Genomic DNA, 22,036 nt, shown 5'->3' with positions numbered 1-22,036 from the left:
GCTCAAATGAGGAAAGCTGCCCAACCAGAGTCAGAACTCAGGGCTGAGAAGGGCAACGGCCTAATAAGGCTGAAGGATTGGTTATACACAAGGGGATTGAGCAAATAAATATGGTGAGGATATTGAGAGCTAAGTCAGAGAAGTGAGTTACAAATATAAAAAGAGTTAAGATAGAATGAATCCTATAGTGTTGGATTATAATTAGTAGTTTTGGTGTGAGATCATGGTTTTAAATATTTGTAGATATAGAAATATAAAGGGATGTGTGTGTATGTGTGTAATGTGTGTGTATGTATGTATGTACACACTTACATACGTATATTTTCTACCTCTGTCCACTGACAGGGCCTAGTAGCAATGAGCACGTCCAGTACCCAGATCTTTCTTTCTAAATATCACTCTCTGAAAGAAACTAGGGTACCTTGGAGAAATAGCTGATTCCAGGATAGGGACAACAAAGTCACAAAATAAGCCCAGAACATCTGTTTCACCAGATAGTAAGTGCTCAAAGAATGGAGTAGTGTCAAAAGGACACAGAGTCAGCTCGAAGGGGCTCTCCCTGGAAAATCCTAAGACAATTTGCACATCAAAATAAATAGTGTTAGCAGATTATATCACGTTAGATGAAACAGGAATCCATCAATCCACATGATGTCACACAAAGAGGATAAAAGAAATTTCTTCTTTAAAGTTGAATGCCAACTAATAAATGTTAGTGGAATGATGGAATTAGGATATCACCATCTGGTGATCATCATGGTAAAAGTAATTAATTCAGGCAAAAAACATCAAAAATTGCTAACATTCAGTGGGTAAGAGTTGGATAAGAAATGTGATATTTACCTTGTTTCAAACTGTCTCAATAAAATATTATACATTACAAATGGAATAATGAATTTATAGTGAAGAAGCTTAGCAAATACTAGCTTACTCCAATGACCAAATTTAACGTCACCAGGAACAAGAAAGAAGATCCTGGGTCATGTGATAGAGAGAACATCATTTCTGTGATAGTCCCAACAAAATGCATAACCTGAATCGAATCATAAGGAAACATCAGAGAAAACAGACTTGAGGATATTTTACAGAATAACCAGCCTGTAACCTTCAGATATGTAAAGTCCCCAAAGATCAGGAATGACTGTATTGTTTTGAGTTGAGGAAACTAAAGAAATCTGACAAGTAAGTGTAATATTGGGTCCAAAGGATGTTGTTGGGACATTTGGTGTGAAACGTGGATGGAATCTCTGGGTGAACATATATAGGCATTCCTTAAAGTGTGCTTGCAACCTTTTGTCAATTTTCTTAATGTACAAACTTCTAATGCCCTTTAAAAAGCCTCCCCTAACTTTCTCAGATTGTACCAATCCTCAGGTTTGCCTGTGATATATTTTCCCTTGCAAACTGCCTCTGTGTGATCTAAACAAAACCAACCTATACTACTGTATCAGACCAGCAGTGCAGTACAGCAAAAGTGGTCAAAGTGATGCTAGACTGATGGAATACCTGCTGTTGTTGCCTGGTTTCATGGCCATGAATGAAGTTTATCAGGGGAACCTGCCCCTGATAGTTGATAACATCTTATCAGGAGACAGGGTTTGAGAGCAGACAACCTGTCTGACCAAAATTTATTAGGTGGGAATTTCCTCATCCTAATGAGCCTGGGTGTGCTACAGGAGACCGGGGCTTATTTCATCCCTTCAGCTTTGACCGTAAAAGATGGCCGTCTCTAAGAGGGCCATTTATAGACCTACCCTCAGGGCGCACTCTCTTTCTCAGGGATGTTCCTTGCTGAGAAAAAGAATTCAGCGATATTTCTCCTATTTGCTTTTGAAAGAAGAGAAATATGGCTTTGTTCCTTCTGGCTCACCGGCAGTCAGAGTTTAAAGTCTTATCTCCCTTGTTCCCTGAACATTGCTGTTATCCTGTTCTTTTTTCAAGGTGCCCAGATTTCATATTGTGCAAACACACATACTCTACAAATAATTTGTGCAGTTAACGCAATCATCACAGGGTCCTGAGGTGACATACATCCTCCTCAGCTTATGAAGATGATGGGATTAAGAGATTAAAATAAAAACAGGCATAGGAAATCACAAGGGTATTGACTGGGGAAGTGATACGTGTCCATGAAATCTTCACAATTTGTGTTCTTCTGCCATGGCTTCAGCAGGTCCCTATATTCAGCGTGGTGACTTCCTGCAACAAAGTTACAGCAGATAATTTACCTTCCTGCAATCTCTCCACTTGTGATGCTGTCTCTGATGCTGCTAGCATCACGGAGAAGGGGTTAGAAAGCTGGCATGAAGATGGCTGCAAAGGTGAGGGGAAGCAGTGATTATTCCGTACCCACAAAGGTCGCTAAGGAAAAAGGGAATTGCATACTAGGTGCATAGCGTATGATCCATCTTTAACCAGACAGAATCACAAGACAAGATTATGCTGGCATTCATACCAAAAATTCTCTCTGGAATACCTTCCTTCTGCTTATTTTGGGCCCAAATGTCTAAAAGAAAGGGTGAACAAATAATAAACTAAATTCCTGTAATACCCACATTTGTTCCTATTTGTGTAGGAGACATTTCAAATAAGCACTGGCAAGATGCCATGTATGTAATGGACACTGAGCTTATTTGATGTTGTTTCTTATACACTTTGAGAATATATTCTATGGAAAAGTTCATAAAGACTCCAAACTTTCCCAGCTTTCATTTGAAGATATCATGTGCCAGGAGAAAAATGTGTTCTATTTATTAGGTGATACATGGGGATAAGGGAATTCTCGACTCCACACAGAGGCTGTGCACTGAAACCTTGGTTTTTGGTACTTATTGGACATATTCAATTTTATTTAATATCTGGCTCTTGTCATATTTGCTTAATTGCTTTCCAGCAGAAGAGCAGATTCATAGCAGGAAAACCTAAAGGGTAGCTGGGAAGAGGTCAGGAATGTCCGAGCCAGGCACAATGACAGAAGAGACTAGTGGGTGGAGGAAGAACTAACATCCAAGCTAGAATTTCATTACAACATGAAGTAATCATAAATATTAAAACAAACAGAAAGAAAGCATAACTCCATAAAAGGCTGATTGTTATCTACATTCTTTCCTGAGAGGACAGGGGAATTGCTACTACATTAATTAAAAGTTTACATAGGATTATTTAAAGAGAAGCACAGTTACATGAATTCTCTTATATAAACTACCTTCCCCCAATCATCTTAGATGTATAAAGTTTTACAAGAAGAGATCCAAACACTGAAGAGTTAGGTACCATATTATAACAATGGTGATCAAAGTTCTAAGAAGAAAAGGGCTGTAAGTAAGATGGAAATAAAAGGACAAATCACAAGTGGTTCCATAGTAAACTCTTTTGTGCTTTTCGAAGTGCAAAGCAGGTGTGAGTAGACATTTCTTCCCACATACTTTGTTCCTTCAATTATTAAATATTTATTGAGTGTCTACTATGTGCCATATGCAGATCTTCATATAGGGGATGCAGCAGTAAAGAAAACCAACAAAATTCTCAGTCTTCCTACAGCACATAATGTAGTCAAGGCTCACACTTAAGGGTTTTATAGCTAGAAGAAATTTGGGTCATATAAATAACAACCTAAGAATCTATAAAATTGTTCCCCTAACATTCATTTTAACAAGCACACTGCAGAGGAAAATTTTAAATGCCATTTCTTAAAGTATCCTAATTACTCAATTTTTAAAGTAGACTTTTTGTTTATTCTTGTTTCATGTCTTTCTGCCTAAATACATACTCAAAAGCTGACAATGTCCTTTACATTAAATCCTGATTGGTATCTTCAAGCTCATGACTACTTTGGTTTCTTTGCAGATACATGTGCTGTAAATGTATATTGCGTCAAATAAGTTTCAAATACGTTTGAGAGCATTGGCATTCTGCAGAGAGTTCATCTCTCTAGTGCATTTTCCAAAAATTATTGTTTGAAAATTATATTTTTACTTCTTGAAAGAAAGGCACCCACTAATCGGAGAAAACGGCACAATGTAAACGTTGCTAACAGTTCAGCCCAGAGGTGCTGTAACTTAAAGCAGAAGAATCCGGCCTCCTGGGCTAGTTTATTAAAGCTGACAGGCCGAATGCAGGGCTGAGGGGGTAAGAGGAGGAGAAAACTAAGTGGGATCTTTCCTTTTTTATTCATCGCTACAGTTAAAGAGCTTAAAATACCCAACCAAACGATACAGAGCTAAAATATTATGATTTAAGAACTGAGTGTAACACTTTTTTGTTTTAAAAATATTCTCTGTCCATATTCCTCACTGTGTACATACAATCTTACTAAAAAAGAAAACAAAAGAAAAGTAACACATTTATATTTGAAAATTATGTTTTATATTGCAAAAATGATTACATCAGCATCCCACCACCAATAATAAAATTAAAGGTTCATATTGAGTCAGGACTTTTGTAATTCCTGTGAATGATTTATCCATGACTCAGTCATCTATTTAAGCCTGAAGTGTATAATGCAACTTTATGCTGCCAAAATGGCATAAGATGGTTAAAGTTAGTTTTCTTTTCTTTTCTTGTTTTATTTTATTGAGACAGGGTTGCCCAGGTTGAAGTGCAATGGCATAATCATGGCTCACTGCAGCCTCAAACTCCTGGGCTCAAGTGATCCTCCTGCCTCATCCTCCTGAGTAGCCAGGACTACAGATGTGCACCACGATGCTCAGCTAATTTTAAATATTTTTTTGGTAAACACTGGGTCACACTATTTTGCCCCATCTGAGCTCAAACTCCTGGGTTCAAGGACTCCTCCCACCTTGGCTTTCCAAACTGCCTGGATTACAGGCATAAGCCACCAGGCCTGGCCTTATTTCTTAATTGTGGTAAAATGCACATAACATAACATTTACCATCTTAACCATTTTTAAGTGTACAATTCAGTGGCATTAAGTATATTCACACTAGTGCAACCAAACTCTAAATCTCTTCTTCTTACAAATAGGAAATTTTGTACCCATTAACACTAACTCCTTATTCCTCTCTCCTGGAAGCCCCTGGCAACCACCATGCTACTCTATTTATGAATTTCACTACTCTAAGTACTCACATAAGTAAATCATACAGTACTGGTCCTTTTGTGACGGGCATATTTCATTTAGAATAATGTCCTCAAGGTTCATTCATATTGTAACACATCAGAATTCCTTTCTTTTTTCAAGTGGAATAATATTCTATTGCATGTATACACTGCATTTCTTTCCCCTCTTCATGACAGACACAAAGCTTGATGCAATTGTCACAGGTTTTGAGGACACAGCGAAATAATTAAGAAAGGTCAGCTAACAGTTCTCACAATAAAGTGAAAGAGAAGCTGCTGCCTTGGGTGAGTTTTTCATTCAGTTTGTTGAAAGAAAGAATATATGAATTTTTCTCCTGTACCAGATGTGGACTGTGCAAGACAGCCAGGGTAGGGTTGTCTTGGATTTTTTTTGAAGAGAATCTTCTGGAAGAAATACAGATTTCAGCGGGGGAAAAAATGTTGAGGCACCATCAGATGTCTAGGACCTGAAAAAGGAGACATAAGTGACCAGCCAGGGAGGAGAGAACCTGATCCCCACTAAGAAACTACATGAGAGATCCATAGTAATGGGGTGGGGTAGGGAGTCTCCATGTAACTCACAAAAAAGAGCCATAAGAGAAAGAGAGGGCTTTAAAAGCTCTCAGGGCAGAGACCGTAGTGCAGCTCACAACTGTATGAGTCAAGTAGCAACCTGCTGACTGCCCGCTTCTTCTCCTCTCTACCCTGCTGTGACTCTGATGTGGTTAGCAAGCTAGAGAAGGAAGAATCCTAGACAGAGAAAAAGAAAAAGGCAGACACGTCCACTTTCTCCACTGCAGTCTTTTGGTCTGCAGCTGGCCTGAGTGGAGGGAGAAGAAGTTTTAGCTTGAAATTGAGGTTGCAGTTTTGATGACCACCCTGGGTCTAACATATGAATTCCTTTTCAAAGAACCTTTCATTAACTGCAAGTGGTAAGTTGCAGGAGTTGCCCTTTCATCTAGAGCAAGGGAAGAATTTATCCCACAGGAGAAATTCAAGGTGACCTGGGGAATCACAGTTAAAATTGTCTATAATTGCATCCCCCAGTCATGCTTGTTTCCATGCTTAAAATACTCAGCTACAATTGTCTCCTCAACATGAAGATATTTAAGAGAAATGAATGGAGATGGCTGTTAAAGAAACATCCTAAATTCTAGATGCTTAACATATATTATTCTTATTTAAGTCTTATAATATTTCAGTAAAGATGGAATTAATACCTTTTTTTACATATGTGAAAACTGATTATCAGTGAGATTGAGTGACTTTCCCAAATGACAGAATCATGACTCATATCCATGCTTTTCTGGTTCCAACCACCTTGTCCTTTGTAAATATCATCTTAGTTCACATTTCCTTCTCTTAGACATCTTCAACTTCTGGCAAATTAACTGAAAATCTCTAAGTTCCAGTTTCCTTATGTACAAGACCAAATTCATAATGCCGGCTCCGCCATCCTGCAAGGAGTATTGAAAGAATCCTGAGATCCACACACTACACTCTAAAGTACTACATGAACTCAAGAATGTTATTATTGGCGGAAGAGAGCTATACCTTATGTCCTCACTCTTCTGCAGATGGAAGAATTGTACTGGAAGCAATAACATGTGTTTAGGTACCGAAATTCATAATCATAAATTGTTTAGAATATACTATCACACTAGAGGCCATTATGTCTTCTCTTAAGAAAAAATGTTTAAAAATAAGCATAAGTCGGCCAGATTTGGTGGTATATGCCTAGTAGACCCAGCTACTCAGGAGGCAGAGGTGACAGGATCACTTGAGCCCAGGAGTTTGAGGCTGCAGTGAGTCATGATCACACTTCTGCATTCCAGGCTGGGCAACAGAGTGTTATACCCACTCTAAAACAATATAAACAATTTTATATTGGTCTAAAAACAATTAGAGTTCTACCAAAAATAAAAGCAGAGAAATAAAGACCATTACTCTTCATTTCTGTCACTGAATCTAAAATACTATTTGGATTAGTATTATTATTATTTTTTTGAGACAGAGTCTTGCCCTGTCACCCAGGCTGGAGTGCGATGGCACAGTCTCGGCTCATTGCAACCTCTGCCTCGTGGGCTCGAGTGATTCTCGTGCCTCATCCTCCTGAGTAGTGAGAATTACAGGTATGGGTCACCATACCCAATTAATTTTTGTAGTTTTAGTAGAGACTGAGTTTCACCATGTTGGCCAGGCTGGTCGTGAACTCCTGTCCTCGAGTTATCTGCCCGCCTCAGCTCCCCAAAGTGCTGGGATTACAGGTGTGAGCCACCATCCCGGTCACCTGTTTGGTTTATTAAATAATTACCAACCTAATTATGACTGGGCTGCAGTAATCCAGATTGCACATTCATGAACTGGAGTACTGGCTACTGTGTGCACCTATCAGAATTTTATTTAGCCAAATTTATCCGTTAAACTTCACAACTTCCTGCTACCCACCAAACATCTTTCACAAACTTCCTGGTAGCCTTTTGCGACCCAACAGGATGAATCAATGAACAGCATTATAAACAACATTTTGCTGGCGTTGAAATATTACCGTGCTCCCCCTAGAAGAACAAAGGTTATTTATGAAAGCAGTGGTGACTAAGAAAATCAACTCCTATAAAATTACTAGGTTTTAAAAATAGATTAAAATACACTCGTTTTATTCTGATTATGTGCAGTCTAAGCAATTAATCTTAAAAACAAAGAAACTACATTAGCTAACTGGGTTATATTAGAATGATTTTTTTAGCAACCTTAAAATGATCTCCTTCATATCAATTTCTTTTGCTATTTTTAAATGATCTTTGTAATTTCATTTCTGATTATGAAACTGGCACACATTTACCACAGAGAAAATATAGGAGATCACAGAAGAAATATACTCATGATTTCACTGTCCAGAGATTTAAGTGTATAAGTTGAGTATCCCTAATTTGAAAATTTGTAATACAATTTGTTGTTAAGTACTGATCTCATGTCCTGTAACTCTGATGAACTTACTAATTCTAGTAGTATTTTAGTACATTCCTTGAGGTTTTCTATATATAAGAACATATCATCTGCAAGTGAAATTTAACTTTTTCTGTTTATAATAGTTTAACCTTTGAATATTCTGTTTGAATAGTTTAACTTTTTCTGTTTCAATCTGGATACTTTTTTTTTTCATTCTCTTACCTAATTGTCCTGGCTGCTATCTCCAGTACAACATTGAATAGAAGTGGTGAGAGTGGACATCTTTGTATTATTCCTAATCTAAAGGTGAAAGCATTCAGTCTGTCCCACTAAACATGATGTTAGCTGAAGCTTTCTCACAGATGTCCTCTATCAGGTTGAGGAAGTTCCCTTCTATTCCTTGTTTGTTGAAAGAATACTGAATTTTGTCGTATGCCTTTCCCACGTCTATTGAGATGATCACATTAGTTTTGGTTTATTTTCTACTGATACTACATTAATTGGTTTTCAGATGTTAAACTTACCTTCTATCCCTGGAATAAATCCCACTTGGTCATCGTGTATAATTTATGCAGATTCAGTTTGCTAATATTTTGTTGAGGATTTTGTGCCTGTGTTTAAAGACGATATTCATTTGTAGTTATCTTGTGATGTCTTGGAGTGTTGGAGTACTACTGGCCTCATAGAATAAGCTGGGAAGTGTTCTCTCCTCTATTTTGGAAGAGTTTGTGAAAACTGATATCAACTCCTCTTTAGATATTTGTTAGAATTTAGCTGTAAACCCATCTGAGCCCAGGCTTTTCTTGGCCAGTAGTTTTTTTGATTGCTAATTCAATCTCTTTAGTTTTAGAAGTCTATTCAGATGTCAGTTTTGATGGCTTGTTTTTTTTTTTTTTTTTTTTTCAGTGTATAAAACTGTTGCAAACTTCTAGTTTGTAATGGTTCTGATAAGAAATCGAATGTCATCGTTATATTTAGTCCTCTGTATGTAATGTGCTTTTTCTCCTTTTATTCTTCTTAGGATTTTCCGTTCATCACTGGTTTTGATCAATGTGAGTATGGTGTTCCTTGGTGTAGGTTTCATCAAGTTCCTTCTGCTTAGGATACACTATGTTTCTGGGATATTTGGGGTTTATGACTTTCATTGACCATCAGTGATAGACTGGATAAATAAAATATGGTACATAGACACCATGGAATACTACACAGCCATAGAAATGAATGAGATCGTGTCTTTTGCAGGGACATGGTTGAAGTTAGAACTCATTATCCTCAGCAAACTAATGCAAGAACAGAAAACCAAACACCACACATTCTCACTTATAAGTGGTAGCTGAATGATAAGAACACATGGACACATGGGGGAAACAACACATACTGGGGCCTGTCAGAAGTGAGAGGTGGGGGTTGGGGGTAGGGAGAGCATCAGGAAGAGTAGCTAATAGATGTTGTGTGTAATAGCTAGGTGATGAGATGATCTGTGCAGCAAACCACATGGCACATGTTTACCTATGTGACAAACCTGCACATCCTGCACATGTACCCTGCAACTTAAAAGCTGAAGGAAAAAACTAAATAAAGATTTTTAAAATCCACTTAAACCTCCATACTTGCATCACAATTAAATCAAAATTAATTATGGAACTAAATGTAAACTGCAAAACTAGAGAACTTACAATAGAAAACACAAGAGAAACTCTTCATGATGTGGAGTTAGGCTAAGTATTCTTAGTTATCACATCAACAAAACGATTAAAGAAAACATTGATAAATTCAGCTTTATACAAATTAAAATTCTTGGTCAGCACAAGACACTATTTATAGAATAAAAGACATTCTACAGACTGGGAGAAAATATGAAAATCACTAATATGACAAAGAACTTGTGTGATGGTTAATTCTGTGTGTCACTGTGACCGCGCCCCAGGGTGCCAGTACATTTGTTCCTATGTTGTTCTGTGTGTGTACTGGAGGCAGGATCTGGATGACATTAACACTGGAATAGGCAGTCTATGTGAAGCAGACTACCCTCCCTAAGTGAGTGGGCCTCAGCCAATCAACCAAAGGCCGGAGGAGAAGTAAAAGGCCTAATAAGAAGGAAATACTTTCCTGGGTATCTGCCTTTCCATCTTGGGAATTTCAGCCTCCAGAATCTCATGTCCAAACTGTCTGTATACACACACACACACACACAAACACACACACACGCATGTACATGCCATATACATATACATACATATATATTAATATATACATATACACACACACACATACTTCCTAGGTTAAGTAGGAAGGATTGCACTTTGTAAAGCTCAGCCATTCGATATAATTGTTGAAGCTGGTCAGTGATTATGAGGATGTTCTACTATGGAATTCTGTGTCCTTTTTTATACTGTTGAAGTTCTGCATTTGAAGAAATAGGTTAGAATAATAGCTGAGTTTCTCCACACACACTTCAAAGCCCTAGGGATTAACACAGAGTCAAAAATACCACCCAAAATTCTGCCCCCAAGCGGGCTAGGGAGCACTGGGGACCCAAGGTGATTTTATTTAGCCAGGTCTGGGAGCCACATAACAGCAGAGGGAGAGGAAACACCATGTAAATAGAGGTCAACACAGCAGCGAGGGTCTGTTAATGACAAAACACAGGTAAAACATTCCTCAGAAAGCAAGTATGGAGAAACACAGATCAGGCCTGAGACCTGGTGGATCAGAACCCTGGTACTGGCAATTGAAAACCTTTTCAGTGCAATCTCAAAAGAGAGGTATACAACTCTTCCTAAATAACAAACAAAAAGCACACACACATACAGAAACACAAAAAGAAAACAACATCAACAAAGAAACACAGTTAATACAATCTATGACATGTGGTAAACATAGACTAGAGCACGGAAGTGTTTAGAATATAAACAGGGAACTAAGAGTAGTTTTATTAATCTAAATTCTTATCCACCAAAAGCAATCATAATAATAAAGCTTAAAACATTATACATAAAAAATACAATAGTCCAGAGTGAGAGGCAAAAAGTGTTTTAATTAAACAGATTTAAAACTCAAACATTCTAACTGACAGACTAAAATTAATTTTGGATGCAAGTTAAAATTGGGGCAGAGAATATTATTTTTCACAACAGAATGCCAGCAAAAAGAAATTAAAATTAATTTTGGATGAAAGTTAAAATTCAGGCAGGGAATTTTTTTATGAAGAATGCCAGCAAAAGCAAGTATAAAGTAAGATTTTGAGATAAAAAACTTTCAAAGTATAAACATAAATATAATAACTGACACAGGCAGGGGTGATTAATTGATGATAAAATACTCAGAGGAAGATCATTAGAATATAGGATATTGATACTATTTCAAACCACTTTCCAAATTAATTATAAATACGGTGTCTTTACAAGGCACAGAGCTGCTAGACCCCTACTTAGCCAAGTGACGATCCTAGTATCACAACAATGGGGATGGACACACTGGGCCTTCTCTGCCTGCAGATGGACTGAGGCAGGAAGCTCACAGCATGGACTCTGCAGTGTTCCTGGCAAAATGTTTACGCTAAATTTAATCATGAGGACATTTTCAGATAACTTCAGAATTGAACCAGGCAGCTGAGCTGTCCTCTATAAACAAGTCCATGTCACCACCATCAATGACAACAACAAGAAGATGAGGAGATGTTTTGGGTTCAAAATGACTAAAAAAGCATAAGCTACATAGTCTTTTTAGTCTTTTTGAACCCAAAATGTCTCTTCTCCTTTTTGTTGTGTTCTTGGTGGTGTTTGAAGAACTGTTTGAAGGAGACAGGTCAGTTGTCCTGTTCAATGTTCTACATTCTGCAGTTGTCTGAGGGTTACCTCCTATGAAACTCAGGCTAAGCATTTTCAGCAAGAACATGGCATTGTTCATACTCTGCCCTGGCAGAGTCCCGGCTGACATGCAGTCTCCTGCCAGTAGCTCCTGACTCCTGTTCTCTACACGATGGGAATTGAGAGGAGCAGGGCTAAGGCCTGTCAATGCTGTCTGTCCATCTGGGCATTGGTCTCCCTAGGTATTGATCACAAGTGGAGGGGAATGGACTGTGGCTTCTCAAATCAAAGGAGAGTAGTGGGTTGAAATCATCCAGAGTATTCTGTGTCTAAAATTCAATCCTCAGTGAAGGACCCCTGCAATATTGTCTTAGAACTTGAACTTGCTTTGCTGTTTTAGTTTTTTTCATCAAGTGGAAAAGCAATTTTTTGTGACATCCTTTCATCCTTTGCATTCTTCCAGCAGTATTTGGTATCTGTAGGGGAGAGAGAGAAAAAAATCAAATAAGCATTTTTGTCAGGTCCTCCTGATATCTGAGTCTGAGGAGACTGCTAAGTAGTGATATCTCAGTGGCAAACTGATCTCCTGCTGGGAGGATGAGCTGAAGGTTGAGCGTGGGCTGGCTGAAGGAGGAAGTGCCATCCACAAGTGAGAAGAAAACACTCCTGAACTTCCCTGAACTTCCAGTCAGCCTGGGGTGCAGGATATAAGGACCCCGCCTATGCCCAACCAGCAGCGGGGAACATCAGCCCCTTTCCTCCTGATCCCCTCTGTCTGGGCAGAGTGATGGCTTTTCCTCCCTGTGAGGATGTGCTCATCATCAATCATACATGCCAAGAAACAGAGAGGAGCAGACTGAGAGGACCTTTTGCAGAGAAATCCACCCCGTTACAACTCCATGTCCTAGTCTTCTAGGGAGGAATGGGAAGGCCATGGGAAGAACCATGGATATGAGAAACAGCAGGAACCTCAGACAACATCCACGTCCAGGTCCACCTTTTACAACAGAGGAGTAGTGATGCCACCGGAGTAAGATTGAGCTAAGGCCACATGACTTGCTATTGACAACCCAGGAATTACAATCCACCCACTAAGGTCCTTTCAATAAAGATTGGAGAAAGCGAGAGGAAAGGCTCCAATCTGGAGGTCTCAACATTCATGAGAGGCAGTTGGGTCACCTTGGCTAGGACAGGAATAAGGTTTTACAAATAAATATGATGTTGCTGCTGCTTCTTTTGTTGGTTAAAAAATAAAAAATATATATAATTATAAGTATTTGTCCAAAGGGGATCAGGAAAGAAAGGGAATTTAAAAAAAGAGACTCAAACTGGAGTTAGTAAAGAGACAGTGGGCACCGTAACCATGGCCCAACTTATTTTCCCTAATGCCCTGAAGTTTATTCTATATCTTGTTCCACCTTAAGGCATTTCTAGAAATATTCTCAATATCTAGACCAAGAAAACTCTGAAGTACAAAGTGAAACAGATTAGTCTGTGTTTTACTACAGTCTCCCGTCCCACTTACTGTTTTCCCCAAGTACGTTTTGGGCAAGGTCTTTTTTTTTTTTTTTTTAAATATTTTATGCCAGTGTGAAGAGAGGCATTAATTAAGAAGTATTCATATACAATCGCTTGCAGAATTTCAGTCTTATTTTGTCATTGTATTCTCTTCAGGAAAAGTGAGACCAATGAGTTCTCTCTGGGGATTTTGCAGAAGGACATTCATCGACAAAAAGTGAAATTTTCACATTGCAGTGGTGAGTCCATGAGTGGGCTATAAAATGGGTGTGGGGAAATATAAACTGGAAGTTTTAATTTAAAATGCAAAAGAAAATACTAAATTCCACTATATGAAATATGGGAGGTAGTATTTCTGTACATTAAGTGTTGATATAATGATTATTTCTTACTGATCTTGTATTCAAAACTGAGCAAGTGTGCTTCAAGCAGAGGCTAAAAGTCTAATCTATTAATTTTCTTGTTTTTCTTTCATGATTTTTTCTATGCTATAGAAACAGTACTATTAAGAGGGGAATACAGATTCCATCAAAGGCTGATAGATACTCAGCCTTTTCTGTGGAGTAGCCACACGTATGCAACACTTCCATGTTGGTAACCTGAGGTCACAGTAGACCAGGGATCCTTCTCATCTTTAGCCACATGTTAGAATCACACGGGAGCATTTTAAAACTACAGATGCTCAGACCACACCCCAGGCCATGTAGGTGAGAATCTCGGAGTGTGAGTTCAAGGCATTCAGATTAATTGAAATCTCACCGGGTGCTTATTACATGGAAGCAGGATTTAGAGATACTAAATGGAACAGCCCAATTTCCCATGATTTTCTTTCCTTTCCCCATTTCTCCCATGATTGACTTTGTTCCCAGTGGTTCCATGGATTGTAGCCTTCTCCCTGACAATTTCAGTTCAATCTCTCTCTTATCAATTGGGCTGGGCCAAAGCAAACATTGTCCTGTAGAAAGATTCTTGTTTGTCATCTTGTGTATGCATAAAGCTGGTCCTGGAGTCACTTTTCTCAATGTTAATTCATAAAATGCTTTCTCATATACACTGGCCTCAAGATGCATCTGACTTGCATTTTAGACCCTTCAATGGACTTGTAGAAGTGGAAATGGGAATAAAAAGGAGAGAGGTTGGAATGATGAACCTCGTGATGTATGCAGTTTCGAAGTCCTGCCCTCTGCATGTACTTTTGGAGTGATGTCCCTTTAGAATGTCATAAATGTTCTCCAGTTAACATCAGCTTAAGTAAGTCCATGAGATGAGAACACTGAGACCCTGGCAACTCCATCCACGTTGCCACTAGGCTGCACATCTGGGGCTGAAGAAAAACCTGACTCCGGGCCATTGGGAACTCCCATCTGTGACCCCGGTTCTAATTTAGTTTCCTAAGTGGGGCTCTTTGTCCTTAGTTTTAACACTTCTCATTCAGAGGAACAAGTGATGATTAAGAGTTGACTTGGTTGGATTGCTCAAAAGAAGACTCAAGAGGAAAATCGATGTGTAAATGATGTATTAAAGCAATGATTTCTGCAGAAAGAGGAAATGGAGTTGGGGATGCAGGGAGGGAAGGTAAATTTCCCAAGAGAGTGTGTGATTCCAGGCAAATATTCCTGTGTTCAGCAGCTTAAACTGTGCACTTGGATGAGGACAAGGAGGCCTGACTCTCCTGTGGCCATGAGAGGGACTGTCAAGACACTAGAAGAAGGAACAGAGCAGAGTTCAGAGAGCAAAGAGGACATGGGGTGAGAAAGGGCCTGTCAGGGTGGGAGCCCATGGGACACAGAGGTAAGACCAGACAGAGGTTATAGCTGCTGTTGGAGAGAACAAATGGAAGAGAAAAAGCAGTGGGAAAATAAGCTGTCACCATAGACAGAGAAATAAGAAGTGAGTGCAGCTATCAGCCATAGATGTGATTACCTCTGCACCCTAAGCTTGCAGGCAAGGGAATCTGAATGCCAGTCTCCACTTGCTGAACGGGAGTTTTCTTTTGATGATCTTCGGTTTCAGGACACTGGAGGCATGAATCTGGCCAATGACTTGACAGCCTTGTGTGTTGTCTGCTGAGCCTTCAAGTGCATCATCTTCCAGCTGGGGAGGGTTCTTCATCCCCAGGGAGGGCTTACAAACAATCTCTGAAAATAAAACCACAGCCGATGGGATCCACTGGCACCCATGATCTTACTGTGACTTTCTCTTCCACCCAGAGGACATCAAATCAGAAAAGGGGCCTTGGACAAGAAAGTCCAAAGGGTGTGGGAAAGCTGATAGAGTCACTCTAATATTTTCTTTTTTGTTGATCTTTCTTATGTTACTCAGTAATGACAAGATTGCCAGGAGCCAAAGGTACTGCCAATTCACAAAAATATTCAAGAAACACAGGATTAAGAAACACAAATAGCTTCCAGATAGCTAAGGCAAAGGCAAGGAAATAACACTGTATGTAGGCTATGCTTTTGGGAGAGAAGAGATTATGAAAATCAAAGTTAAATCAGAGCTGGGTTCAAACAGGAGATGGGAATGGACGGGCCCGGTAGGGTGGCAGCCCACGTGGCACAGAGGTGAAACTAGACACAGGTGACAGCATCTGATGAGAGAAAAGAACCAGGAAGACTAAACCCAGAGAATTTACAAAGGTTGCATCATTATATGATCTACTGCATATATATACACCCTATGTAGCATACACCCCAGATATACATAGTCACACATAATAGGACAATTGATATAAATGCATATATCTGTACACTTTAATTTAAAGAAAATATATAGGGATTTGGGAGAGATTGGATATCACAGTATCTTCACTATTCAGGTCCATTGAAATGGGAAAGAAATTAGAGACATGAGAAGAATGAGAAAGAAAAGGTATTGGAGAAACAAATGACCTTGTAGATAGCAGGGAGAAATCACCAGGTGAAGGAAAATATTAATGAAACAAAATGCATTCACTCTGTCCTCTTACCTGGTGCCTGGTTCAGGCTCTGGACTCCAGAGAAAGTGAGCAAGAGGGAGTGTGTCTGAGCCAGTGGGGTGAGTCTTGGCTGGGGGTATGAGAATCCACAGAGATGCAAAGGAGAGTCCAGTGGGAAGAAATCAGTTTAAATAAGTCATCCCGGCCCATGTCAGGGACTGCATATCCCCCAACACTCCCTGAGCGCCTTCCATGTGTCCTTTCCTTGGACCCAGATGGTGCTCGTTATCTCACGCAACCCTCCCTCCTCCTGAGGACGGGAGTCCCCTCATTCCTCAGCTGAGGGCATCGCCTGACAGATGAGCACCAGGCAGCCCCAGGGGCTCCAGGAAGAGATACTGAGTGGGACGGAGAGTGAGAATGAACACGACCCAGGTTTTAAGGAAATCTGAGCGGAAGTGGATCCCTGGGAGACGGAAACTGAGGACATGGCCGTGGACATGAGTGGAGAATTTGAACTAAATGGAATTTCATAAAAGACACTGATGTGAACACTTTCCATGTGAAAGTTGCCCTTTTATTTCAACAAAAGCAGGAAAAAAAGCAGAGGAAGCTGGACATGTCAGGAGAGAGTGTGGGCCCAGGATTTACACTGTTACTCCATGTGCCTCATAGGTTGTTACTGAAAGTGCTGATAGGGGAAAATTGGCTTCATGAGGGATGGGGAAGGAGAGGAAGAAAACTGGCAGAGGAGTCTGTGTGAGAAAGAAAAGGAAGAGGGGCCCTAGAAAGCAGAGATCTTCATAACTGCTCTACCTCACAGGAGACATCGTGCGTGAAGTCACTTTCTAAGTGTAAATTGAGCAGAAAGATAAAAAGATTAGATAACACCTATTCATAGGTTTATGGGGCAATTCTTCTGGAATCAAGCCCTTTGGAAATTATCATAATTAATATTCCCAACAAAGATTGCAGGTAGATATTATTTTTCAGCTATCTCAGATGAGGGAACAGAGATGTAAAAAGACAAAAAGCAAAAAGACAAAAACCTCGGCCAAAGTCAACAAGCAGAAAGTGGCAAACCCAGGACCCGAGAGCAGATTTGGTCCTAAGCCCCAGGCCTTTGCTCATCTCACTAGGTTGGAGAATCATGAATTTCAACTTGACCCTGAGGAAGCACAGAGTGGTCCCATTCTCTCCTCCACCCACAGCACTGTGACCACCAACACCTGGATTAGAGCTTCATGACACCGTTTCCTTCCCTACCTTGGAAGGGCTGTTGGTTCCCAGAATCAGCATTGGCTGCGAAGCTGCAGGTGGTGGAGGAAAGGCCCCGCCTGGCCAAGCCATTCCCACAGTAGAACCCTTGATCCAGCTGTAGTCGCAGACAACTGGGCACCAGGGTGCTTGGCTCCAGCTGTGCCTGTGAAGCCTGCACCTCTGAGAGGTGGTGGCTCAAGTCTCCACTCCAAGTCCCTTGGGGACAGGCCGTCTTGGTGGGAGCTGAAAGGAGAAGGGGCTTCAGTAGGAACAATCTGACTTTCCCTTTGTTAAGATGCCCAGAACACCCATCCCCGATGTCCCTGCTCTCAGTAAAGCCACCCAGTGACCCACGCCACACAGACAGACATCACGTGAATGCAGGCGACGTCACCTTTCCTGTCTGTGCCTGGGGACGCTGACAGGGGCCCAGGCTGGGATATCCCTGAAGTGAAAAACCTCTGCTGCAGCCCAGAGGGCTTTGGATCGCCTAACAAGACCATCCTGATTATTCTGTTATTATTCATCTCTTTCCTGTGCCTAGAGGGAAAGTTCTAGAGAGGCCTCAGAGCACAGGAGAAGAGGCGCTGTTTTTCTTCCCACACAGGGTTGTAAGAACAGGCCAAAAGTTAGAGCTGAGAGGCTTTGAGAAAGAACCATGAGAAACGGGGCTGGGAGGCTACAGACCAAACACTAAGTGAGGCAAAATTTCTGGGTTCTGGGACATTTTGAATTTCCCATTGCCCATAATGGTTGGACCCCCTGCCCACACATATCCATCCTATTGCCATATGGTGGGTGTCAGCAGACAGAGGCAATGTAGGAGAGGGACCAGTCCCTTCCTGGAAATTCAGGGGCCGCAAGAGCCACAGATCAGCACATGCGGTTCCTTAGGAAGGTAACAGAGGACACGATCCTCACATTATCCACTGCTCCAGTGGGGTTCAGGTGGCACCCCTTAAACAAATTCTTTCCATTTCCCCAGGGAGAGGAATAGCATTCTGAGTGGACTAAGAAAAGACTTCTAATGATCTTACGTCAGTCCAGGTTGGGCTTAGGATGGGGACGGGGCCTGCAGGGCCGGATCCACGTTGCTGTGGGGCTCCTCTCTCTCCTCCCCTCTCCGCATCCTCGTTCTCTGCAAGGTTTCCTAAGTTTTCTCAAAAATCCCTCAGTGACCTCAGCTCTAACATGGAGATACCACTGCCCACTTGGCAGTGTCCCTTGAGCCCTGAATGGGTTATAGCGGGACACAGCTTGCTTGCAAAGGGGCAGGGCATACAGCAGGTGCAAGATCAGTGTGTATTTTAATTGTTTCATGAATCACCGTGATCCTAGAAAAGTATTTGCTTTTTTGAAACTCAGGGAGAAATGCAAAATGGGAAAGGGGATGGTCCCAGTATGAAAGGTACTTACTGACCACAGTAGAATAGAGGCCAACATTTTTGTTGTTAGTTTCTTTCTTTGTGTATGTGTGTGTGTGTGTGTGTGTCAGTGAGTGTGACACAGGGTCTCACTTTGTTACTCAGTCCGGACTGCAGTGGTGCAGTCGTGGCTCACTGCAGCCTCAACTAACCAGGCTCAGGTGATCCTTCCCCCTCAGCCTCCCAAGAAGCTGGGACTACAGGTGTGTACCACCACACCCTGATAATTTTTTAGAAAGACAGGTTTTCACCACGTAACCCATACTGCTCTCAAACTCCTGAGCTCAGGCGATCCACCTCCTTGACCTCCCAAAGTGCTGGAATTACAGGTGTGAATCACCACACCTGGCATTTTTGCTAACTTCAGTACAACATAATCCAATATACTGGGGGACATCACAGAGTTACTTGCTCTTACTAGAAGATAATGTAATGGGTAAAAGCCCCAAAAATCAACATGGAATTCCCAGAATTGAAGTTTAGAAAAAAAAGAGAATGAGCAAGAAGAAATGAAAATTGGATTTTGTTTTTACACATCCTATGGAGCTGCTATCTCAAGGGGCACTTGCTCAGAGGAAGGGTTTTCTGGACGTCATGGGGACAGGAACAACTCTGCTTTGCTCATCGGTTACGCCAGAACCTCATGAGGGACACTAGTTGTCAATGGTTTTCATGAGAATATAGCACTGAGACCAAAACTTGATTGAAACTAAAACCCACACATGGAGAAAACCACTGGAGCTCTGCAGAGGATGCAAGCCTGGCCACGCATAAAGGAAGGGACGCTGGACTGCGTCAGTGGAGGGAAGACCCCTCAGAGGAAGTAGAGCCGCAGTCCCCAACCTTTTGGCACCAGGGTCTGGTTTCATGGAAGGCAATTTTTCAGGGACCAGTGTAGGGGGATGGTCTGGGGATGATTCAGGCACATTACATTTACTGGGTACTTTATTTCTATAAATATTACACTGTAATATATAATGAAACAATTATTCCACTCACCATAAGGTAGAATCAGCATGTGCGATTCGAGCCCTAAGCTCATTTTCCTGCAACTAGATGGTCTCATCTGGGGGTGACAGTCATTGGGAGACAGTGACAGATCATCAGGCATTAGATTCTCATAAGGAAAGCACGATCCAGATTCCTGGCACGCGCAATTCACAATAGGGTTCGAGCTCCTGTGAGAATCTAATGCCACTGCTGATCTGACAGGAGGTGGCATCCAGGCTGAAATGCTCTCCCACCGCTCACCTCCTGCTCTGCGGCCCAGTTCCTAACAGGTCATGGACCCATAATGGCCCATGGCCCCAGGGCTGGGGATCCCTGAAGAAGAGAATCTAGCCTGGGACACAGGAATCATAAAACAGGCCTCCAAATAATGGGGCAAAACTCCCAGCATAGCTGGATGGCCAGAGAAGAGATTTGGACATGTAGTTAGCAACATAATTTTAGAAAAGAGAGATTCTCTATCTTACAGAAGGAGGTCTGTTATATAAATTTCTCCAGCTGAGCTACTGTGGCCAAGAATTTGCAATAAGGCCTCACCACACCCCTCTCTGGCCTGTTTTGATAGCCACAGCTTGTTCTTGTGAGAAGGAGCCAGGTGACAGAGGAGGCACTTGGAGCAGGTGAAGAGGAAGCTCTACCTAGTGCTTAAAACTAGATCCAAGAGCCTGACTCAAAACAGGCGCAGTGGATACGGCCTGCCTACAGAGGTGATCTGTCTCAGCTGCACAATTTGTAGGAAATAAAACACATAGAGGCTGCCTGGGAGGATAGCGGAGCTTTGTGACCTCCAGGTTGGGGTACTCACAGGCTATATCCAGAGCAGAACAGGCAAGTTGATTCTCCAATGAGGACAAAGTGCTGCTATAAGGCTGGTGGCAGTCAGACAGGTCACAGTGAACTAAAGGAGTCAAGTAAACTTCATCCACAGAGTCCTCTGGGATTTTCTGCTCCTCCACCTCTGGCAGCTCCTGGATCAACCTGGGGTAAAGAAGACAGAAGATAAACACCAGAGAGAACCAACACCACCTGCGCCCAGCTGGTTCTATAGGGAGGCCCACAGGAAGACCCAGAGGAAGCAAAGTACTGTCCCCTCAGGGAGATACAACCATCCTTCCCTGTCTTGAGCAGGAGACAGAGAGTGACAGGTTCTCAGGGCACTGGGCAGGCAATGAGCTGTGGAGGAAGGAGATGGAGTGATCCCTGTGGGAAACTGCCAGTACACAGTACATTCGGCACTTTTGCATACATTTTGTTGAAATTAGCATCAGTAGCCAAATGAATACAGACTCTTGAGTCTTCCTAGACAGAGTTCCTGTATCCTCAGCATCTCTTGTTCTCAACATTGTAGCATGACAGAGTTATTTTCATTCACTTTCCTGCTGTCAAATACTTGTAAACCTGGTAATGCCAAAGAGGCCGACATCAGGTGTTCAGCTCAACTTCACTTTAAGCAAAAAGGACAGAAAAGGGGACTGCAGAAAATGTCTGTGACTGATCAGTTCAACAGAGTCAACTGAATGCAGATTAGTAGAATTGAAAGGAATTTATAAGGAAGAAATACAGATACAGGTGTACAATGAAAAGAGTCAACCTTATGAATATGGCTATTTCGTGGTTGGCTGAACAGATGGAACAGGTATATTCTGCACACTCTGATTTTTCCCTGCATCTGAGACTCCAGATATCAACACTGAATTACTGTCCATGATTCCTCAGAGTTACCTGGGGCGCGGTGGGTCTTGGTCTTCTACCTCCTCTTGATCCTTTTCAATTTCTGTAAATAAATTGGCAAAGGGACAGACACATGAAGCAGGTTCCCCTACACACACAAACCATCCACTGTGCAGTCCTAACATAGGAACATCAGTTTCCTCAGTGGGAGAACAGCACACTGTGAGAGAAATATTCCAGGAGGCCTGAGGTCCTGTCACGAGAGAGATGCCTTAGTTTTCTTCCCTGAGCCTAGGATTGAAATGTCCCTGTTCTGGTAGATCATTATTCCAACATCAACCGTCCTGATTTTGTGCAAATACTTATGCAAGTTTTTCACACCAATTCAAGGCAAACACCT

At 41.3% G+C, this 22,036-nt stretch overlaps 1 protein-coding gene across 1 annotated transcript; it reads right to left on the bottom strand.

Moving 5' to 3' along the window:
- Positions 1–11,046: 11,046 nt before the first annotated feature.
- On the bottom strand, positions 11,047–21,739 carry LOC108522646 (neuroblastoma breakpoint family member 4-like; the record flags this gene model as incomplete). The annotated part of the gene is made up of 5 exons (XM_017862991.1): positions 11,047–12,314; positions 15,280–15,494; positions 17,540–17,776; positions 20,771–20,943; positions 21,688–21,739. Coding segments are annotated over 4 exons (668 nt in total), but the record flags the coding sequence as incomplete, so codon positions are not given.
- Between the last annotated feature and the right edge of the window lie 297 nt (positions 21,740–22,036).

This window comes from Rhinopithecus bieti, unplaced genomic scaffold, assembly GCF_001698545.2.
Source record: "Rhinopithecus bieti isolate Rb0 unplaced genomic scaffold, ASM169854v2 scaffold_66334, whole genome shotgun sequence".
NCBI classification, from domain to species: Eukaryota; Metazoa; Chordata; class Mammalia; order Primates; family Cercopithecidae; genus Rhinopithecus; species Rhinopithecus bieti.
This window is presented reverse-complemented; position numbering and strand designations above follow the sequence as displayed.